The following is a 20,517-nucleotide window of genomic DNA, read 5'->3' as shown; positions in this document are numbered from 1 at the left end:
TATTAATACAAGTTGTATTAGTCATATGTATGGGATACGCATTGTATATATCATCCAAAGAAACGCTTACTTGCAGGTTCCTTCTCGACAATGCAACAATAAGAAATAAAAGATAGCAATACGAATGTATACAGTGGCTGCTGAGGGGAGGACGGCTCATAATAATGGTTGGAATGGAGCCAATGGAATGTCATCAAACACGTAAATCATGTGTTTGATGTATTTGATACCATTCCACTTATTTAGCTCCATCCATTACCACAAGCCCGTCCTCCCCAATTAAGGTGCCACCAATCTCCTGTGGAACATAATGTAAATAGAGTAGAACAAAATACTTTAGCCTAAGTGTTTAATACATGCTGTAGTTGTAGCCTGCCTGTCTCTTCTGTTACTGACAGCCCTCCACAAGATCGACCAGGTCTACCTGTCATACTGAAGCTGTCAAGAAGACCACTGCCAAACTCCCAAGTGAAAGCTATAACTGAAGTTTCTTAAATTAGACTCAAGCTCATGCTTTGCAAGTGACACACTGGTATTCATGGAAGCTAAGGGCACATCAGATTCCAGATAACTGATTTCCCACCTCGACACTTTTGAAAGTATTTCCCAGAGTCACAGATATCCTGCTGTATCAATGAGCGTTGGCTGCTCGCAGAGACATGATTTGAGAGGGTAATCAAAATAAGAAGGGAAGCCCAAGGTAGAGAGAGAGGCACATTTGATATGCAGGAAGTGGGAGCGCCGTCTCATGGTGATTAGTTGGGGCAGTTCCATGGCTAGATTTATGGCACGCAGCTGTTGAACGCCTGACAGACATCCGAGGCAAGGGATCCACCGCTGCTACCCCTTTTACTGCTGCTTCAGAAGAGCTCTGTTTGCTACCGGAGAGGAAGCTCGTTGTCTCAGCACACAAAGGTAGGCAACATGCTCTCATTGTCATTGCTACTGTACTAGTCAGTGCTCTGTGAATATCTGCAGCTTTTGAATACTCTAGTGTTTCAGCTCAAGTCTTCACAGTCTAAACTTTGACCTGTCTTGTGATTGTCTGGTGGTGACATTGGTGTCCTTCACGTGTTTGTTTTCACTTTTTTACTTTAGATGTGATTTATATAGAAAGAAACTCGTGGATTTATTGTCCCAGAACTATTGTTTCATGTGCTGGTAATAATTTTACCATACATGGTCAAGAATATTGGAAGACAGAAAAAAGTTGTCAGTGTACTTCAGTTACAAATATAAGTTAATTTCCCTTGTTACTGTATCATATCATTCTGTTGATTAGTTTTGCTCATGTTATGTCCTGTGGCTCTTTTTAAATTTAGAACCCAATGCTATGCCCTATTTTTAGAAGTGGAAGCATTACAGCAGATGTGAGACATGGACACAGCAGCTTAGACAGAGACAAAACACTTAGCAGAGAAGTGAAAGTGCTTGGCCTTCGATGGCCTTTCTGACAGCTCACATCTGAGTGAGGTGACAGAACATGGCAGTAATCGTAGCATCACTGGTTTGAGGTTAATGGACAAGGGCCCCAAGATAAAAAGCAATGTTAAAAGTCTATAAGGTGAACTCAATACTCTTCATAATAGGAGGACAGTGAAGTCTTATTGGGCTTTTTAGATTCGTTTTAAAACCCTTTTCATGTGATCAGGCCTCATAAAGAATTGTGTTCAACTACTAGGCTTGTGTTCTGTGAAAGTGACATGACTAGCATTTTGTTTCCTAAAGCACATTAGCTGAGGAGGATTCTTTCCATTGCAGTCCAGTGGTGAGGTTGTTTAAGGAATGTTTATTTGGGTTGCTATGGTAGGACTGGTCTGTGGCTGGGCTGGCACGCTGAAACTGGAGCCTGAAAACCTTAAGAAGTTCTGCCACCAGGCTGCTCCCATGTTGTTGTTTAAGCAGTAGCTCTCCTCCTAATACTTCTCTTTAAATTGATTAGGGAAAGAAGATTCATTAACACCTCAATTAACATTTCAGTTATTCAACCTTTATTATTAATTTTGGCACTCCACAGAGTATTATTACAGTGTAATTCTTTTAACACATGTATGCACTTTCTTAAATTCATACTGCTAACACACTGTATGGGCGTCTCTAATTTATATTCTATGGTACCGTTTTATAAAGAAAGGGTATAAGCCCTGTGTGGATGGTTCTTTTCAGTTAGTTGTAATTTGTATTCACTATAAGATGGGTCAAGAGGAAACCAATTTTGGGAACTGTTGCAATCCAATTTGTCATTAGGATTTATTCTGATGACTCAGTCCAATTAATAATACAAATGAGCATTGGTATATAAAAAAAAAGAAGCATACCACACAACAAAGATTACCTCCACATTTCCTTGGGTTAGTTTTTTTGCTACATCATTTGTGTGAATAAGGGTTATTTATCACTGCTGGTCTGTGGATACAGTGTGACAGGTCCTGAGGAGAGGTGGGACCTGGTGGTGAGAGATACTCTCTCCTTTATGCCAACACGCTTGCTGCCTTTGCAAGTTTGCATTTTTATGGTAACAGCAGGAAACAAGCTGTTTGTATACGTAATGACTAGGCGTTTATCATCTTCTCTGAAACATCTCTTCCTAGGGGACGGACCCAAGTAGGGAGCATGTATACTATTAATCCATCTACCTATGATATAGTCACTAAGATATACCGCTGAGGGAGCAACATGGTGGTATGGTGGTCATACCTGTGGCTCAGTTGGTAGAGCATGGTGTGTGCAACGCCAGGGTTGTGGGTTCGATTCCCACGGGTGGCCAGTACAAAAACAAAATGCATGAAATGAAATGTATGCATTCACTACTGCAAGTCGCTCTGGATAAGAGCATCTGCTAAATGACTAAAATGTAAATGTATTCAGTAAAAAATGTTGTCTTAACAAACAAAAATGAAGAGTTATAATAAAAACAAAGAGCTATAATAGTGCCACACATTGCCAGTTAACTTCCCCAGCCTCTCCAGGTAGGCCTAACCTTATTATTATTGGTTGGGAGCCAGCCAAATTACACTGAGGTGCTGTACTAGCAAAGCATCTGTTCATGTCAGGAAAGAATTATAGATCACAATGAAAAGTTGCTCCTTAAACATGATGGAGACCATGTTTACTCCTCCAATGAGGCGGAGCATCTGTCCATATGTAAATCACCCAAGCTGCTATGTCTCCATTCCACACTGGCATGAAACAAATCAACCAGTCAGTTTACCATTTGTTTCGTTTTTGTCAACAAGCTAATGTCAGTATGAAGTAAACAGCAGATCTTGGGGAAACTGGGATGATACAGAAACTATGTTGTATATTTTGCAGTATTGGTGTCGACCAGTGTAGGCTGGTTAGGGGAGTATGGCTCATAGTAATGGCTGGAATGGAGTAGATGGAATGAAACGTTTCATTCCATTCCATCTATTCCATTCCAGCCATTACTATGAGCTGTCCTCCCTTCACCAGCCTCCACTGGTGCTGACAGAGATGAAATGAATTGAACAGATTAATTCATTTGTATCACCTTTATCAGTCACATTTAATCATGGTGTCTGTATATTCTTTATTCACTCAGTGTTAAACATGATTCTAGGATTCAGTGTGGAGATTATTTGGTGAAAGGGCTTGTTTCATTGTCATTGTTCGTGAAAGGCAATTTTTTAGCTACTGCCTACAACTCAATTAATTTTCTTCAGGCATTGACTTGAATGAAAGTATAAACATTGATTAATCAATTAAATGTGACACCAGCCCTGGCTCCATTCCTGTAGGGCAAAAAAGCTATGGCTTTGTGCTCAGCCCTCAGACTATATTCTCAGCGCATCCTTTTGAAATATTACTGAGGTTTTCATGTCCCTGTGTCATATCATCGATCCACCCTTTACAGAAGAGTAGAATGCTTGAAGAAAAAAAAGTTAGCTCTAACTGGTCAATAATTGAGATCATTTTGCTCTTATATGACATAAATATGAAGCAGCAGCAAAGCCTTTGCCATTTATATCTCTGGTACTGTTGATTTATATGAGTGTGCATTCCGATAGAACCCAAGAATCACGCTCTGTTCAGTTCTACAGTATATGGTCTGGACATAAAACTAAAGCCAATGGAATGAGGAGTTCTCTCTCTTTCTGACATCTTTGAGATGTCAGAAATATATTCAAGTTTTCCATGTGTTCTGGCCAGATATCCAGCTGATCATTAGTGACAGAGGTGTTTGGAGTCATAAGAACAGGCATTGTACTGTACATGGTTGCTAATAATATGAGGCAATTTCCAATAGATTTATTTTCGTCAACCTTTATTTATCTAAGCAAGTTCACTGGTGATGCATGATGATGATTATAAATAACTGCCACTTCAGGGTAATGTATAGTCAGTCAGACATGTCCATTGATCTAAACTGCCTCTTTTCATGTCCATGTGTTTTGCCCAGCAGATGGTGAGGGAGCAGTATGTCAACACCACCCAGGACAGCAGTGTCCCTGCCCCGGTCCCTGACTCAATCTATAAGATCGGGATCTACGGTTGGAGGAAGCGCTGCCTCTACCTGTTTGTCCTGCTGCTCATTATCATCCTCACTGTGAACTTTGCCCTTACCATATGGATCCTCCGGGTCATGTGGTTTAACACGGTATGTTGGTGTAACGGTACAGCGTCCGTCATTCTACTCAACCTAGGCTTGAACCAGGGACCCTCTGCGCACATCAACAACTGACACCCACGAAGCATCGTTACCCATCGCGCCACAAAAGCCGCGGCCCTTGCAGCGCAAGGGGAACAACTACTTAAGGTCGCAGAGCGAGTGAACCACCGATTGAAACGCTATTTGCGCGCACCACCGCTAACTAACTAGCCATTTCACATCGGTTACTGACATGGCTCTAGTTCATTAATAACACGTTACCTGACCTTTACAGTAGACTACAGACAGATTTAAAATCAAATCAAATTTGTCACAAGCTCTGAATACAACAGGTGTAGATTTTACTGGGAAATGCTTGCTTACAAGCCCTTAACCAACAATGCAGTTTTAAGAAAATAAAACTTGTGGGGGGGGGGGTCTGGGTAGCCATTTGATTAGCTGTTCAGGAGTCTTATGGCTTGGGGGTAGAAGCTGTTTAGAAGCTTCTTGGACCTAGACTTGGCGCTCCCTTACCGCTTGCTGTGAGAGCAGTCTTTGACTAGGGTGGCTGGAGTATTGGTATTGAGGTCCTGGATGGCAGGAAGCTATATTTTGAGGTGGTTGTATGGACCAAAACGCCATATAATATTTTTCTTGAATCAATGAAAAATGATAAATGTTTGTTTATGAGACAAAGAAACATCCCTCCAGATGCAAATGTGGATTTATGAAGATGCTCTAGAACAGTGGTCACCAACCAGTCCATAGCGATCGACTGGTCGATCTTCTAGGCATTCCTAGTCAGATCACCTTCCGTTTTTTGCGGAAGGTGCATTTGATTTAGAAGCTCTGCGCGCTGGGTCCGCAACGTGTTCCCATTTTTAACCTTTTCATTTGTCTGTAGTGACAAACTCCGCCTATCAGGCTGACAATGATAGCCAATCAGATAGTTTGAATCACCGTGCCTATAGGTTCCACGACCCCACAGCAAAGTTTGATATTATTATTTTTATTTAACTAGGCAAGTCAGTTAAGAACAAGTTCTTATTTACAATGACGGCCTCCTGCTAAGACAGGGCTGGGGTTAAAACATAAATATAAAATAGGACAAAACACACATCACGACAAGAGAGACAACACTACATAAAGAGAGACCTAAGAGAACAGCATAGCATGGCAGCAACACATGAAACACAGCATGGTAGCAGCACAAACATGGTACAAATATTATTGGGCACAGACAACAGCACAAAGGGCAAGAAGGTAGAGACAACAATACCACGCGAAGCAGCCACAAATGCCAGTAAGTGTCCATGATTGAGTCTTTGAATGAAGAGATGGGGATAAATCGGTCCAGTTTGACTGTTTTTTGCAGCTCGTTCCAGTCGCTAGCTGCAGCGAACTTAAAAGACGAGCGACCCAGGGATGTCTGTGCTTTGGTGACCTTTAACAGAATGTGACTGGCAGAACGGGTGTTGTGTGTGTGGAGGATGAGGGCTGCAGTATGTATCACAGATAGGGGGAACGAGGCCTAAGAGGGTTTTATATATAAGCATCAACAAGTGGATCTTGCGACGGCTATACAGAGATGACCAATTTACAGAGTAGTATAGAGTTCAGTTACTTGAGATTTCATAACTTTTAAAACCATTACCAGGGAGAAACTGTCAAAGAATACAGCACAGAGCTACTGTTTTTATAAGTGAGATTCTTCTCCTTACTTCCATCTCGCACTGCAGCTGCAATGACTGAGTTTGCGGTGCTTTTTAATCTGACGCATTCATTTACGGTAATGCGGCCTCTGCAGAAGTCAGACCCAACATGCGTTTTGCGCTGTTGTCAAGGAAGGGAGTTTGTGTTTAACAGGACCTCCCGCCCCCAACTACCGTCAACCAATCATATCAATGAGGAGCTTCTGAGCCACATATAGAACAATGAGGCATATATTTCACCAGATGTATAATGTAACGCATCCGTTTGGCGTTTCCACTCACATATGAAGCCCAGGGGCCGGTAGTGGGAGAAGATGGAACGAGATGGATTTTGGCCGACATTCTACACATTTGCTCATTGATGAAACATTTGATCTCAATACAGTTTGCTGTTCCCAAAACTAGAATCTGTTACGAACAGAGTGAACTACGTTTTGAAGAATTTCTCCTTTGCCAACGTTTTAAAAAATTGCGTTGTTTGGAAGGAGTGCACACGCGCACTTCACAGAGGCGTTCCCTAACGGAAATATGCGCGTGCATGCTAAAACTCACCAATAGTATCTCTAGCTCGTGCTTGGCTCTGCCCCCTCCTTGCTTGTTCTGCCCACTATGACTCATTTGTTTCCGTTAGACAACAGCCTGTTGTTTCAATCTTGATTTAGTTATAAGTATATTTGACTGAGCCCTCTGCGTTGTTAAAACATTTCGAAGGCGCACGACGATTCGGTAAAGAGCTCAATTTGGCCTCCGCATTCCTCTCGAGGCTCTGCAATTGCGTCACACCATCCATACGGCACCCGACCTCATTTCTGATCAAACATAAATTGGCTCTTAGTAGCCAAGTGTATCGATAGGCCAGCGTTTTTATTACTAGCAGCTCCTCCTGTCTATATTAATATCGAGGAGTATTTCACATTCTCCGGTCATAGGAACAACATGAATTTGTCCATGAGGCAGAAATAATGCGGTGCGACTCGAGTTTCGCCATCAATGGGAGCAGGTGTACCCTCTCTGGTCACTCACTGGAGGAAAGAGGAGAGCAGGGACCGTGAGAGGCGGATCCTCTGTTGCTCTCTCCTTCCCTCCGCTGAGACTGACCATCCAGTGCAGGTACCATCAGCAACTTGTGCAGTTACTAGTGCAGGGACTAAAAGCAACTTATTTCAATTTATGCTCAGCTGTTCCTCACAACTAATCGATTTTGTTATCAAAGCTCGAGTTTTGAAATATAATATGGTCTGAGATTAACAATTTTGGCAGGCCAAGCATATAGCCAATATGATGTGATAATGTATTAGGCCAAAACTGTTTTGATTCATTTTGCATTGATTTACAATTTTAAGTAATGTTTAAAAGTGATAGAAGCCCCATTTATACCTGCTTCTAACTTACGTCCTTTGTCCTGATTTTGTCCACATTCTTATTGTGCCCACATTTTTAGACCGGTGTAGACAATCAAAAGACATTGTGATCAGATCATCCTGCCACCCTCCGGAAGTAGTCAGAAAATGCATTGTGTCTGGATATCTTACAAGTGTTGACAGATCTGGACATGAGAAACCATTTAAATCATCATTATTCCACCCTCTAAAATCCTTGACAGGTGGAACCATTAACTGATTACATCAATATGTGTCTTACAATAAATACATACTATTTAGGTGTGAATCATTTACATAAAGGAAGAGACCAGGAAATCAGGTCACAATGCAGACCCAGGGCTTAGGAGTAGCTGAAACATCACAACACAACACATCCTGGGAATGTAGTGACTGCATTGGCTGAGCAAACACATAGATCTCTGCTGCTTTAGTTTGAGTTACCCTCAGTCTTGGAGGGTATATGTCTCTTATCCTTGCCATCCAATGGCTGCCTGGTGGGATGAATAAAACCAACATTTGCCCTCTAGCACAGTAAGCTTAGTTTTATACACTTTTCATGATTCCTCCGTCCTTTTGGAATATAGCCTGAGAGAAGTAGTTATTAGGTGGAATTGAAATCAGAGATTCTGCTTTTCTTTCACACTGGATCATTATCGAAGTCACTATTGCCTGGGGTGCTATGAATCATATATTCACTGCAGTGTGTTTAACTCCCAACACTATACCCAGCAGAGACCATCGCCTAAAATAGATTCACTCACCATCCAGAGTTAGAAACAACACATGGTGTTCCAAAAATCCTTGGGGACACAGTATAGTCATGGTTACAGAGTGAATTTCTTGTAGTATACCCTGTGCACTGCCTTTTCTCTGATGCCTTGCTGAGTTAATTCTTTCTGCTTGTCATTGCAGGAAGGGATGGGACACCTAAAAGTAACATCGGACGGAGTGAGGCTTGAGGACGGCGAGTCAGAGTTCCTCTTTCCTCTCTACGCCCAAGAGATCCACTCCAGAGAGGTAAGCGAACAGGCTCCTACACTCCTCCTTCTCCTCTTCCTTCCTCCTCCTGCTCCTCCTTCTCCTCAAACACTCATACCCAGTCCAATAGGGTTGTGTTGATTAAAGTGGTCTGGTTTCCCAAGCTCTGACTCATTGTCAGGAAACCATAGAAATCAAAGTTGATTGTTTGTTGAATCTAGAAGCGCTTCCTGTTAAAAACGCTGGGCAATTACACCAAAACAACTTTCCTGAGGTATAGTCAGATGATCTGTATTTTGACATCATTCTCTTGCATAGTTGGGAAATGTGTCTTACTCAATAAACTTTGGCAGTCCCTGTGGATGTACAGTGCAGCAAGTTCCTTATTTACCTCCTGGATATTTGTGGTGGAAAACCGTCAATGGTGTGCAATCGAGCAGCAGATGGTAACACTTTGCAGTAGTTGTCTACATGTTTATGGTTTTTCCTCATTGTGCTGTGTTTTCCCCCACTCTGTCTTTGGGCTAAATTAAAAAAGCAATGTATTCACCATTTATGGACTGACAATTTCATCACTGAAGTCGACAGTTTTGAATTTGATTCAGTGTTCATTATACACAACCTGCTTTTCACGACTTGCCCAAATAGGCTACATCTCTTTAGCCTATTGTAACTAAATAGTTTTTTCTGAAAGGTATGAATGAGGAACAGATACTTGAACCTAGGAGCATAACGATGCATTTTGTAGCATTCATTGGCAATGCATCATTTTGTGTTGTGCCCCATGTTCAATTAAAGTTATGTCCAGTGATATCTGACGTGCACAGGATGCTCATTGATGACCAAAGAGTTATTTTTTCCAGGACTCCTCTCTCTTGGTGAACTCGTCTGAAAACGTCACCCTCAATGCCCGCAATGAAAATAATGATGTCACAGGAAGTCTCTCTGTAGGTAAGTGGACAGAAAACACACACACACACACACATACAGCATGCTAGCAATGTTTATAAATTGCACTATTCAACTGATATATGGACACTTCAGCAATGTCATTCATGGACTTGTCCTGCAGCTGTACTGTATGTAATACAACATTAGCAATGACAAAACGCAGCTCCCCTTTCATATTCCATCAGATTGCCATTAAAATCCCATGCCCAGCTTTCTATCATCAGTACCAGAATGGCCTATCTGTTACACCAAGGGCCTCAGGCCTACAGAGACTATTATTTGCGCACCTTTAATGGCTGGCCAGTGGGGTTCGTAGAGGAGTGTGCCATAATTAGAGGGGTAACAAACGACTAAACAAATTACAGTGTTTCACGAGGCTGTTATGTATTCTTGGTCATTATGCCATAAAAGGCATTGACCTATCTATGTCACCCTCTGTGAAGGAAGTTTAAGGGTTTTAAAGACCAGTTATTTGGTCTATTCCCCCTCAGACATACTGTAAGTCGTTTGGAAAGAACATCTTGTTCTGTTCTTCTATAGAAAATGGTATTGAAGTGTATTAAATGTCTCACTGGCCTATTTCTGCCCGGAGACAGTTGGACAGTAGGTCTACCGGCACCCTGGCTTTATTTCTTATGAGAGAGAGGTGACAAAGTGAACAAATTCATCCAAATTTTAAAGTTGCGTGCAAAATGTACATGTTTTAGTGATACAGCATATGATATCTCAATTATGCTAAGCCTATGTTTCCCAGTCCCACAGCTTTGACTGGTTCTGGTCTCTAATAATTCTCCCTGATGTCATTTTAGGTCCAGATGTGGCCCAGGGAAATGCACAGAACTTTGTCATCAGCTCCAACACCAAGACGCTGTTTTCTGCAGATGACAAAGAGGTGGTTGTTGGGACAGACAAGCTCCGTGTCACAGGTACAATCATGTCTGCAGTGTCAGTGTCACACCAGTTAGCCCATACATGTGTATACAGCATTACAGATATGAACTACAAACAGGATTTTCATTCATTTTATTGTAATTTATGAGAGCAATGTACTGAATCATTGAGTGTTTTCTTACATATCAAAGTAATACATTTTCATTTGACATGGTAGTTACTGGACAGGAGCAGTTTTACTTTTTCTGCGAAGTTGTCCTTGAAAAGGTATTGAAAGTCAAGCTCATTCATCTAAAAATGACAGGAAAGGTGACAGAAACACTGCTTTTTAATTTGTTGGCTTATAATTAAAGTATATTTATAATATAACGTAAATTGAAGCTACAGTAACTAAGAACTGAGATCAAACATATCAGAGTCCACCCAATTGATTATAGACTGTATGCTCAAGTTGTCTATTTTGCCTAAATCTCTTTGTTGTGTCTAGTTTTAGTATTGATGGGAGGTCAGTGCCCTCGTGCTGTGTGGGGTAATTAGCTGAAGAGAGTTTCCTTTGATAGCTTCATTATGTCTCGGACATCTGGAGCCTGATGTACCGCTGGACGGTGACGGTCATTTCACTTTAGCTAGACACTGAGCAAAAGTTAACACAACCTTGGCCAGAAAACCATGCACAAACAGAACAAAGCTAAAGATGTGTATACTGTTACAATATCACTGTCAGACCTAGTGAGACTCTATAGTGTGATGTCAGGTGAGCAACTTTGCATGCTATGGTAACATACGATTGGCAAAGGCTGGTGGTAATAAAGATGTAATTAGCTAGCCAAGGGAGCTGTCAACCACAGTGATTAAAGCACTGCAAACATTCTCTATCTCCTTCAGGTCTGGTGATTGGAGGTGACTCTGAGGCAGTGCAAATGTCATCCTCTCACTAACACCAGTTGACAAGCACCTAGGGAAACAATTGACTGCCAGGACCTGTAGACCCACTCACAGTACATAGCAGAATGAAATAGAATACTATATGTAACCTGTATCTTTATGGTAACACCAATGATGTTTCATTGTAATTGACTATCAACTTAATAAGGAGCACCTTGTGTGTTTGTTTTTATTTAGGTCTAGAAGGTGCCCTGTTTGAACACTCTGTAGAGACGCCCCTGCTCAAAGCTGAGCCCTTCAAAGACTTGAGGTAGATGCTGGATCCCATAACCATTGACATCTTGGAATAGGCCAATATGAAATATGAACTCTTAATTCCAAGCACTTTATTGATGGTTTTATCACAGTCATATGTGGAATTGATCAAACTGATGTTCTCCTGTGTGTTCCAGGCTGGAGTCTCCAACCCGCTCTCTCAGCATGGATGCACCAAAGGGAGTCTTTGTCAAAGCACTGGCCGGGAACATCGAGGCTGCATCTAACATGGATTTTCTATTGCACTCCAGTGAAGGACTGGTGAGGCAATGTGTGATTTACTTGCTATTGACTGACAGTACTGTACTTATATTTTACACTACATGTGACAGAGACATGTACATTTACTTACTGGCCTTGATATCTATAAATAGCAGCGATGCTGTCCCCTGGAGGCATGTAAATGTGCAGTGCATTCGGAAAGTATTAAGACCCCTTGACTTTTTCCACATTTTGTTACATTACAGCCTTTTTCTAAAATGGATAAAATACTTTTTCCCTCATCAATCTACACACAATACCCCATAATGACAAAGCAAAAACTGTTTTTTTAAATAAAATAAAAAAACGGAAATATTACATTTACATACGTATTCAGACCCTTTACTCATTACTTTGTTGAAGCATCTTAGGCAGCGATTACAGCCTCGAGTGTTCTTGGGTATGATGCTACATGTTTGGCACACCTGTATTTGGGGAGTATCTCCAATTCTTCTCTGCAGATCTTCTCAAGCTCTGTCAGGTTGGATGGGGAGCGTCGCGGCTAGAGGTAGACCGATTATGATTTTTCAGCGCCGATACCGATTATTGGAGGACCAAAAAAATTTGCCGATACCGATTAATTGGCCGCATTTTTTTTTTTACATTGATTTATTTGTAATAATGATAATTACAACAATACTGAATGAACACTTATTTTAACTTAATATAATACATCAATAAAATCAATTTAGACTCAAATAAATAATGAAACATGTTCAATTTGGTTTAAATAATGCAAAAACAAAGTGTTGGAGAAGAAAGTAAAAGTGCAATATGTGCCATGTAAAAAAGCTAACATTTAAAGTTCCTTGCTCAGAACATGAGAACATATGAAAGCTGTTGGTTCCTTTTAACATGAGTCTTCAATATTCCCAGGTAAGAAGTTTTATATTGTAGTTATTATGGGAATTATATGACTATTTCTGTCTATACGATTTGTATTTCATATACTTTTGACTATTGGATGTTCTTATAGGCACTTTAGTATTGCCAGTGTAACAGTATAGCTTCCGTCCCTCTCCTCGCTCCTACCTGGGCTCGAACCAGGAACACATCGACAACAGCCACCCTCGAAGCAGCGTTACCCATGCAGAGCAAGGGGAACAACTACTCCAAGTCTCAGAGCGAGTGACGTTTGAAACGCTATTAGCGCGCACCCCGCTAATTAGCTAGCCATTTCACATCGGTTACACCAGCCTAATCTCGGGAGTTGATAGGCTTGAAGTCATAAACAGCACAATGCTTGAAGCATTGCGAAGAGCTGCTGGCAAACGCACGAAAGTGCTGTTTGAATGAATGCTTATGAGCCTGCTGGTGCCTACCATCGCTCAGTCAGACTGCTCTATCAAATCATAGACTTAATTATAACATAGTAACACAGAAATACGAGCTTTTGGTCATTAAAATGGTCGAATCGGGAAACTATCATTTCGAAAACAAAACGTTTATTCTTTCAGTGAAATATGGAACCATTCCGTATTTTATCTACTGGATGGCATCCCTAAGTCTAAATATTGCTGTTACATTGTACAACCTTCAATGTTATGCCATAATTAATTACGGCCTTTGTTAGGAATAAATGGACTTCACACAGTTCGCAATGAGCCAGGCGGCCCAAACTGCTGCATATACCCTGACTGCTTGCGCGGAACGCACGAGAAGTGACACAATTTCCCTAGTTATAAGAAATTCATGTTAGCAGGCAATATTAACTAAATATGCAGGTTTAGAAATATATACTTGTGTATTGATTTTAAAGAAAGGCATTGATGTTTATGGTTAGGTACATTGGTGAGACAAAACCGCAAACTCGTCAGTGAAGAGCACTTTTTGCCAGTCCTGTCTGGTCCAGCGACGGTGGGTTTGTGCCGTTGTTGCCGGTGACGTTGTTGCCGGTGATGTCTGGTGAGGATCTGCCTTACAACAGGCCTACAAGCCCTCAGTCCAGCCTCTCTCAGCCTATTGCAGACAGTCTGAGCACTGATGGAGGGATTGTGCGTTCCTGGTGTAACTTGGGCAGGTGTTGCCATCCTGTACCTGTACCGCAAGTGTGATTATTTTGGATGTACCTATCCTGTGCAGGTGGTGTGCGACTGCCAAGATGATCAGCTGTCCGTCCTGTCTCCCTGTAGCGCTGTCTTAGGCATCTCACAGTACGGACATTGCAATTTTATTGCCCTGGCCACATCTGCAGTCCTCATGCCTTCTTGCAGCATGCCTAAGGCACGTTCACGCAGATGAGCAGGAACCCTGGGCATATTTCTTTTGGTGTTTTTCAGAGTCAATCGAAAGGCCTCTTAAGTGTCTGTCGTGTCTTTGGCTATGCCGGATTAAGTGATATGACATGTTATTCTATAAAATCCTTTCTCTGTAATTAATATTACCTGATTGAGCTAATCATGTAAATGTAATTAACTAGAAAGTCGGGGCACCACGAAAGAGTGTTTATAGAGCTGTTATCTTCCGAATAAACTCTTAAAGACCTAGTAATATTTTACATCAATAGCAGTCAATATTAATCGTCACCTTATTTCAGTCTCATCTGAAAGTTGTAAATTCTTGGTTATCTTCACGAACCCTGGCTAACAAGTTGAATCAGCAATACAAAATTGGGTTCAATTATTTATTTACTAAATACCTAACCAATCACACAGAATTACATATACACAGAATGCAAATTACGTCATACAGAAAACGTCCCTGGTGGACGGAGACGACATGATGTCTGGTTACACAAAGGAAAGGGGGTTGGGTTTGAGTGAAAGAGCGGGAAGACTGAGGAACAAAGGGAGAAGCTCTGCTATCGTAAATACAGTATCTTATGCATTCTAAAATTACCGCCCATTTGGAAAAGGGAAATGCAATAAATATTACTCTGAGCTGCGCTTTGGTAGGTTGGTCATAGATGCTGGTCGTGTTGCCCAACAGAGATCTTGCTGTCCTCGGAAGAATGTCTCTGGTGGTAAATTGGATACGTTGTAGTATCTTCGTTGTGTGTTAGACTGGATTCGTCGTCCGTCCTTTCCTAACCCACGTTTACAGCTGCTGTTGCTAACTCAACGGCTAGGATGTCTCACTTCTTTAGTGAATAAGAGTTCAAAGTTCATACCATTCACAACCAAAGCTCACGCTGAGGTTGGCTTAGTTCTGTAGTTGACATGTTAGTCCTTTTTAACGTATGGACCGTCGTCCTTTCGTCCTCGGACCAGAAGGTTACATTTTCGTCAAGGGCTTATATAGTGGAGGGAGAGAAGGGTGTGTTTCATAGTTTATAACCCATGTCTCGTCACAGGGGCGGGCCACTGATTGAGCAGGGCTCTAACCTTATGAAAACCCAATTCTCTCATTTGGAAGCTAAAATTACATTTCATCTTTTCATAAATAGTTTTATATTTAAACATTTAAATTGCACAACAATTCCATGTGAATCTGATAACTAGAATGTGTAGACTTTCCCAGATACAGTTTATGTCATCAGTCATAATGTCTCAGATGACAACCGAACTGACATCATATTCATTAAGTACCAACGCATATATTCCACTGGTTGGATTACTGAAATATGGTTCCTTTCCCCCCACCGTTTGATGTTCCCAGACTCTCTATGTTTAACAAAGGCTATTCAAGAGTCCTTCAGTAGAGTCGAGAGAGAGAGGGGAGAAAGGTATTTATGGGGGGGGGGGTCATAAACCTTCCCCACAGGCCAACATCATGACATGTCCTAAGTTTTCATAACTGTGACTTTAATTGCCTACCCTCTGTAAGCTGTTAGTGTCTTAAAGACTGTTCCACAGGTGCATGTTCATTAATTGTTTATGGTTCATTGAACAAGCATGGGGAACAGTGTTTAAACCCTTTACAATGAAGATCTGTGAAGTTATTTGGATTTTTACGAATTATCTCTGAAAGACAGGATCCTGAAAAAGGTCTGTTTCTTTTTTTGCTGAGTTTGTGTTTCAGCAGTGGCGTGTATGTGTTTCTGCAGTGGCGTGTATGTGTTTCTGCAGTGGCGTGTATGTGTTTCTGCAGTGGTGTGTATGTGTTTCAGCAGTGGTGTGTATGTGTTTCAGCAGTGGTGTGTATGTGTTTCTGCAGTGGCAGTGGTGTGTATGTGTTTCAGCAGTGGCAGTGGTGTGTATGTGTGTGGTTCAGCAGTGGCGTGTATGTGTTTCTGCAGTGGTGTGTATGTGTTTCAGCAGTGGCAGTGGTGTGTATGTGTTTCAGCATTGGCGTGTATGTGTTTCTGCAGTGGTGTGTATGTGTTTCAGCAGTGGCAGTGGTGTGTATGTGTTTCAGCAGTGGCAGTGGTGTGTATGTGTTTCAGCAGTGGCAGTGGTGTGTATGTGTTTCAGCAGTGGCAGTGGTGTGTATGTGTTTCAGCAGTGGCAGTGGTGTGTATGTGTTTCTGCAGTGGCGTGTATGTGTTTCAGCAGTGGCGTATATGTATGTGTTTCAGCAGTGGCGTGTATGTGAATGCGTTTCAGCAGTGGCGTGTATGTGAATGCGTTTCAGCAGTGGTGTGTATGTGTATGCGTTTCAGCAGTGGCGTGTATGTGTTTCAGCAGTGGCGTGTATATGTATGCGTTTCAGCAGTGGTGTGTATATGTATGCGTTTCAGCAGTGGTGTGTATGTGAATGTGTTTCAGCAGTGGCGTGTATGTGAATGTGTTTCAGCAGTGGCGTGTATATGTATGCGTTTCAGCAGTGGTGTGTATGTGTTTCAGCAGTGGCGTGTATGTGAATGTGTTTCAGCAGTGGCGTGTATATGTATGCGTTTCAGCAGTGGCGTGTATATGTATGTGTTTCAGCAGTGGCGTGTATATGTATGTGTTTCAGCAGTGGCGTGTATATGTATGTGTTTCAGCAGTGGCGTGTATGTGTATGCGTTTCAGCATTGGTGTGTATGTGAATGTGTTTCAGCAGTGGCGTGTATGTGAATGTGTTTCAGCAGTGGCGTGTATATGTATGCGTTTCAGCAGTGGTGTGTATATGTATGCGTTTCAGCAGTGGTGTGTATATGTATGCGTTTCAGCAGTGGCGTGTATATGTATGCGTTTCAGCAGTGGTGTGTATGTGTTTCAGCAGTGGTGTGTATATGTATGTGTTTCAGCAGTGGCGTGTATATGTATGTGTTTCAGCAGTGGCGTGTATATGTATGTGTTTCAGCAGTGGCGTGTATATGTATGCGTTTCAGCAGTGGCGTATGTGAATGTGTTTCAGCAGTGGCGTGTATGTGAATGTGTTTCAGCAGTGGCGTCTATGTGAATGTGTTTCAGCAGTGGCATGTATGTGTTTCAGCAGTGGCGTGTATGTGAATGTGTTTCAGCAGTGGCGTGTATATGTATGTGTTTCAGCAGTGGCGTGTATATGTATGTGTTTCAGCAGTGGCGTGTATATGTATGTGTTTCAGCAGTGGCGTGTATATGTATGCGTTTCAGCAGTGGCGTGTATATGTATGCGTTTCAGCAGTGGCGTGTATATGTATGCGTTTCAGCAGTGGCGTGTATATGTATGCGTTTCAGCAGTGGTGTGTATGTGTTTCAGCAGTGGTGTGTATGTGTTTCAGCAGTGGTGTGTATGCGTTTCAGCAGTGGTGTGTATGCGTTTCAGCAGTGGTGTGTATGTGTTTCAGCAGTGGTGCGTCTGACCCCGCCCTTTGTTGTGTGTTGTCTCTGTAGGTGATTCTGGATGCCGAGACGGTGCGTCTGCCTAATCTCCCCCTGGGACAAGGAGGTGTGTCTGGAAACGCTCAGGGACTCTACGAAGTGTGTGTTTGTCCCAGTGGAAAGCTGTTCCTGTCCAAGGCTGGGGTCACCTCCACGTGCAGTGAAAGCCAAGAGTGCTAGTGAGTGTCTTTGGCATCAGATTATACCCTGGTGAATGAAAATGCCTTTATATTGGGTACTCTGAAACACTTTCATATGAATCCTCAAAAAGGCAAAAAAAACAACCACAACTTTTCATATCTGAACAAAACTGCCAGTTAAACTGCAGACATATCCTCCTAAGTAATTCTTTCATGGTGCATTTTATTGATGGAAGTTAAATTTGAGACTATTTTACTATGTAACTGAAACAGTGACATGACAACTTTATACCACAATAAGTGGTTTACTCCTGCAGTATAGTTGTTGATACCATCTTATGTTTACACTGAGTTGAGATTGTTTATTTTATAATTATGGTATTATGGCTGGGCAATGAGGAGCTGGTTAACAGATTACATCCTATGCAATATGTTTTTTTTTGTGATGCAATAATATAGGACTTTGTGTGGGCCCAGTTTCCTCAACCCAGATGAAGCCTTGTCCACAATGGAGAATCTCCCATTGAAAGTGATCTTTAGTGTAGGCTTAATCTGGGGCCGGGAAACCAGCCCTTAGTGTATTGATATGTTGTGCATATGAGCAGAAAAGCATTATATGATCTAGTCTGTAGATAAGATGAGTATACCAAACACTAGGAACACCTTCCTAATATTTTTGATACACACGGGAGACTGTTGTGTGAAAAACCCAGCAGCGTTGCAGTTCTTGAAACAAACCGGTGCGCTTGCCACCTACTACCATACCCCATTCAAAGGCACTTTTAATTATGTTGTCTTGCCTATTGACCCTCTGAATTGCACACAATCCATGTCTCAATTGTCTCAAAGCTTAAAAATCCTTCTTTAACCTGTCCCCCCCCCCCCCTTCATCTACACTGATTTGAAGTGGATATGACATCAATAAGAGGTCATAGCTTTCACCTGGATTCACCTGGTCAGTTTGTCATGAAAATAGCAGTTGTTCTTATTGTTTTGTATACTAAGTGTATAATATAGTTAGTACAAATACAACCTAGTAGAAATTAGAGGTACAGTTGAATGCCTTTGTGTTTGTGTTACACATTCATTATGCAACGTTGAGCAATCTGATACATCTGATCCTGTTGCTCGAGATTTTAAAAGTTACTGTGTTCCCAAGTACTTAATTTCATCTCACAGTTCACCTGCTGCCACTGTGTTTGTTTTTTTCATTTATGCATTTACTGTGTGAAATGTTTTTATATTGGAGTTTAGAGTATAGTCGGTCAAACTAATCAGTATTATAAGTAATAACTTTGTAATAATGGGAAATTAAAGGGACAGTGCAACATTTTGGCAACTTTTTCTACTTACCCAGTCAGATGCACTCATGGATACCATTTGTATGTCTCTGCTGCAGTTTGAAGGAAGTTGAAGGTACTTTCTGAAGCCATTGCTAACTAGTGCAATGACTGGAATTGTACAGGAACAGCAAGCATGCATTTTCAACACTCTCTGAAATGTTCTATATTTTGTTTATCAATACACCATTGTGTTTCGATCTCCTGTCTTGGTATAGGCTCTGAAATTAAATAGGCTATGTCGCACTCCTAATACTATTGTACTGCAATACTGTAGCCTACCCATAGCCTACTGTCACATACTATCAAGGCTACCGGTCTATTTACTTTCGAGCATGCTTGGCTATTTAATTAGCGATTGATAAATGGTACCCTACTATTTGTTGCGAAGCAGAAATAATTTAAATCAGGTATGTCAGAAAAGGAGGCATCCTGCAATATGATTATGATTTAGGCCTATATAATAAAAGTAAAATAAACAGACGACACGCTGGTATGCAATCTCCTTACCAATGGCAAATGCAACTATTTTATCATTAGGCCTACATTTGAATGTTTTTATTTCCCTACCATCATTATAATTCCTGTGCATCAAACACCTCCCATTTTCCCCAAACAAACAATAAGCCTATTTGTTGCAATACAGTTGTGCACACGCATGGTTTGAGATTTGCGTGGAGATATGCACTTTCCTGTCATGTTCACAATTGATCAATACCATCCTTTGCAGAAAAAGTGGCATACGCAAGATTGAGCATTTTTTGTGCGCACACACCTTTGATAAATGAGGCCCCTGTCATCTGTGCTCTACTACTTTAGGGAATATTTATTGTACATTTAGATTTTAGCAAAAATGTTAGATATCTTGTCACCACTTTGACTCTTACATAGATTCTAATGCATTACTGTTCACTGTTAACCCATGTTTTATGTGCGTTTGCTTGTACAGCACGGTATGAAAGTTTTAAATATTGTGAAGTTGAGGATGTTTTGATAAATTGTGGAACATGTGTGCCAGGTTTTGTATGTTTGAATAAAACATTTGTGCTATTCTTGTAAAAAGCTACTGTCTTTAACATAATAAAATGTATATCATTGTTTGAAATGTATCTGGAAATACATTTTCCATTAACATGATAAAATACCAGGGGGGGAAAAAGGAGAATGTCTTTATTTTAAAAGTTCCATATTTATCTTATTTCTGTCTTGCGACAATTAATAGATTGGAAGCTTTTCTACAGTGATGTCCAATGCGTATTACTTTTCTTCCATAATGTATAGCAGTGATGCACTCTAGTGGAGCATCTCTGCAACAGTAGTACATCATGAAAATTCCCCAGCCATGGCTCAGACGAAATAGTCAAACATGCAGTATTTCCTGTTCTTT

At 41.2% G+C, this 20,517-nt stretch overlaps 1 protein-coding gene across 2 annotated transcripts; it reads left to right on the top strand.

Moving 5' to 3' along the window:
• Positions 1-643: 643 nt before the first annotated feature.
• On the top strand, positions 644-20,192 carry LOC115163513 (gamma-sarcoglycan). 2 transcript variants are annotated; one of them, XM_029715490.1, is made up of 8 exons: positions 644-915; positions 4,421-4,618; positions 8,616-8,720; positions 9,545-9,632; positions 10,442-10,558; positions 11,646-11,718; positions 11,861-11,984; positions 17,663-20,192. In XM_029715490.1, the coding sequence occupies exons 2-8, from the start codon at positions 4,424-4,426 to the stop codon at positions 17,828-17,830; spliced, it is 870 nt and encodes a 289-aa protein (XP_029571350.1). In that variant the 5' UTR covers positions 644-915; positions 4,421-4,423; the 3' UTR covers positions 17,831-20,192. The 2 variants fall into 2 exon arrangements, with proteins under 2 accessions (XP_029571350.1, XP_029571349.1); XM_029715489.1 differs by having other exon boundaries at positions 645-915; positions 4,424-4,618.
• The last annotated feature ends 325 nt before the right edge of the window (positions 20,193-20,517 follow it).

Source organism: Salmo trutta, chromosome 26, assembly GCF_901001165.1.
Source record: "Salmo trutta chromosome 26, fSalTru1.1, whole genome shotgun sequence".
Lineage (NCBI taxonomy): Eukaryota > Metazoa > Chordata > Actinopteri > Salmoniformes > Salmonidae > Salmo > Salmo trutta.
Note: the sequence above shows the minus strand (reverse complement) of the source record. Positions and strands in the feature narration are given on the sequence as shown.

What these genes read in the sequence shown, in the direction of transcription:
- LOC115163513 (XM_029715490.1), top strand. Translation starts at nt 4,424, where the DNA reads ATGGTGAGGGAGCAGTATGTCAACACCACCCAGGACAGCAGTGTCCCT. An exon ending in AAGAGATCCACTCCAGAGAG is followed by an intron (nt 8,721 to 9,544) that starts GTAAGCGAACAG and finishes TATTTTTTCCAG; the next exon opens with GACTCCTCTCTCTTGGTGAA. An exon ending in CACAGGAAGTCTCTCTGTAG is followed by an intron (nt 9,633 to 10,441) that starts GTAAGTGGACAG and finishes ATGTCATTTTAG; the next exon opens with GTCCAGATGTGGCCCAGGGA.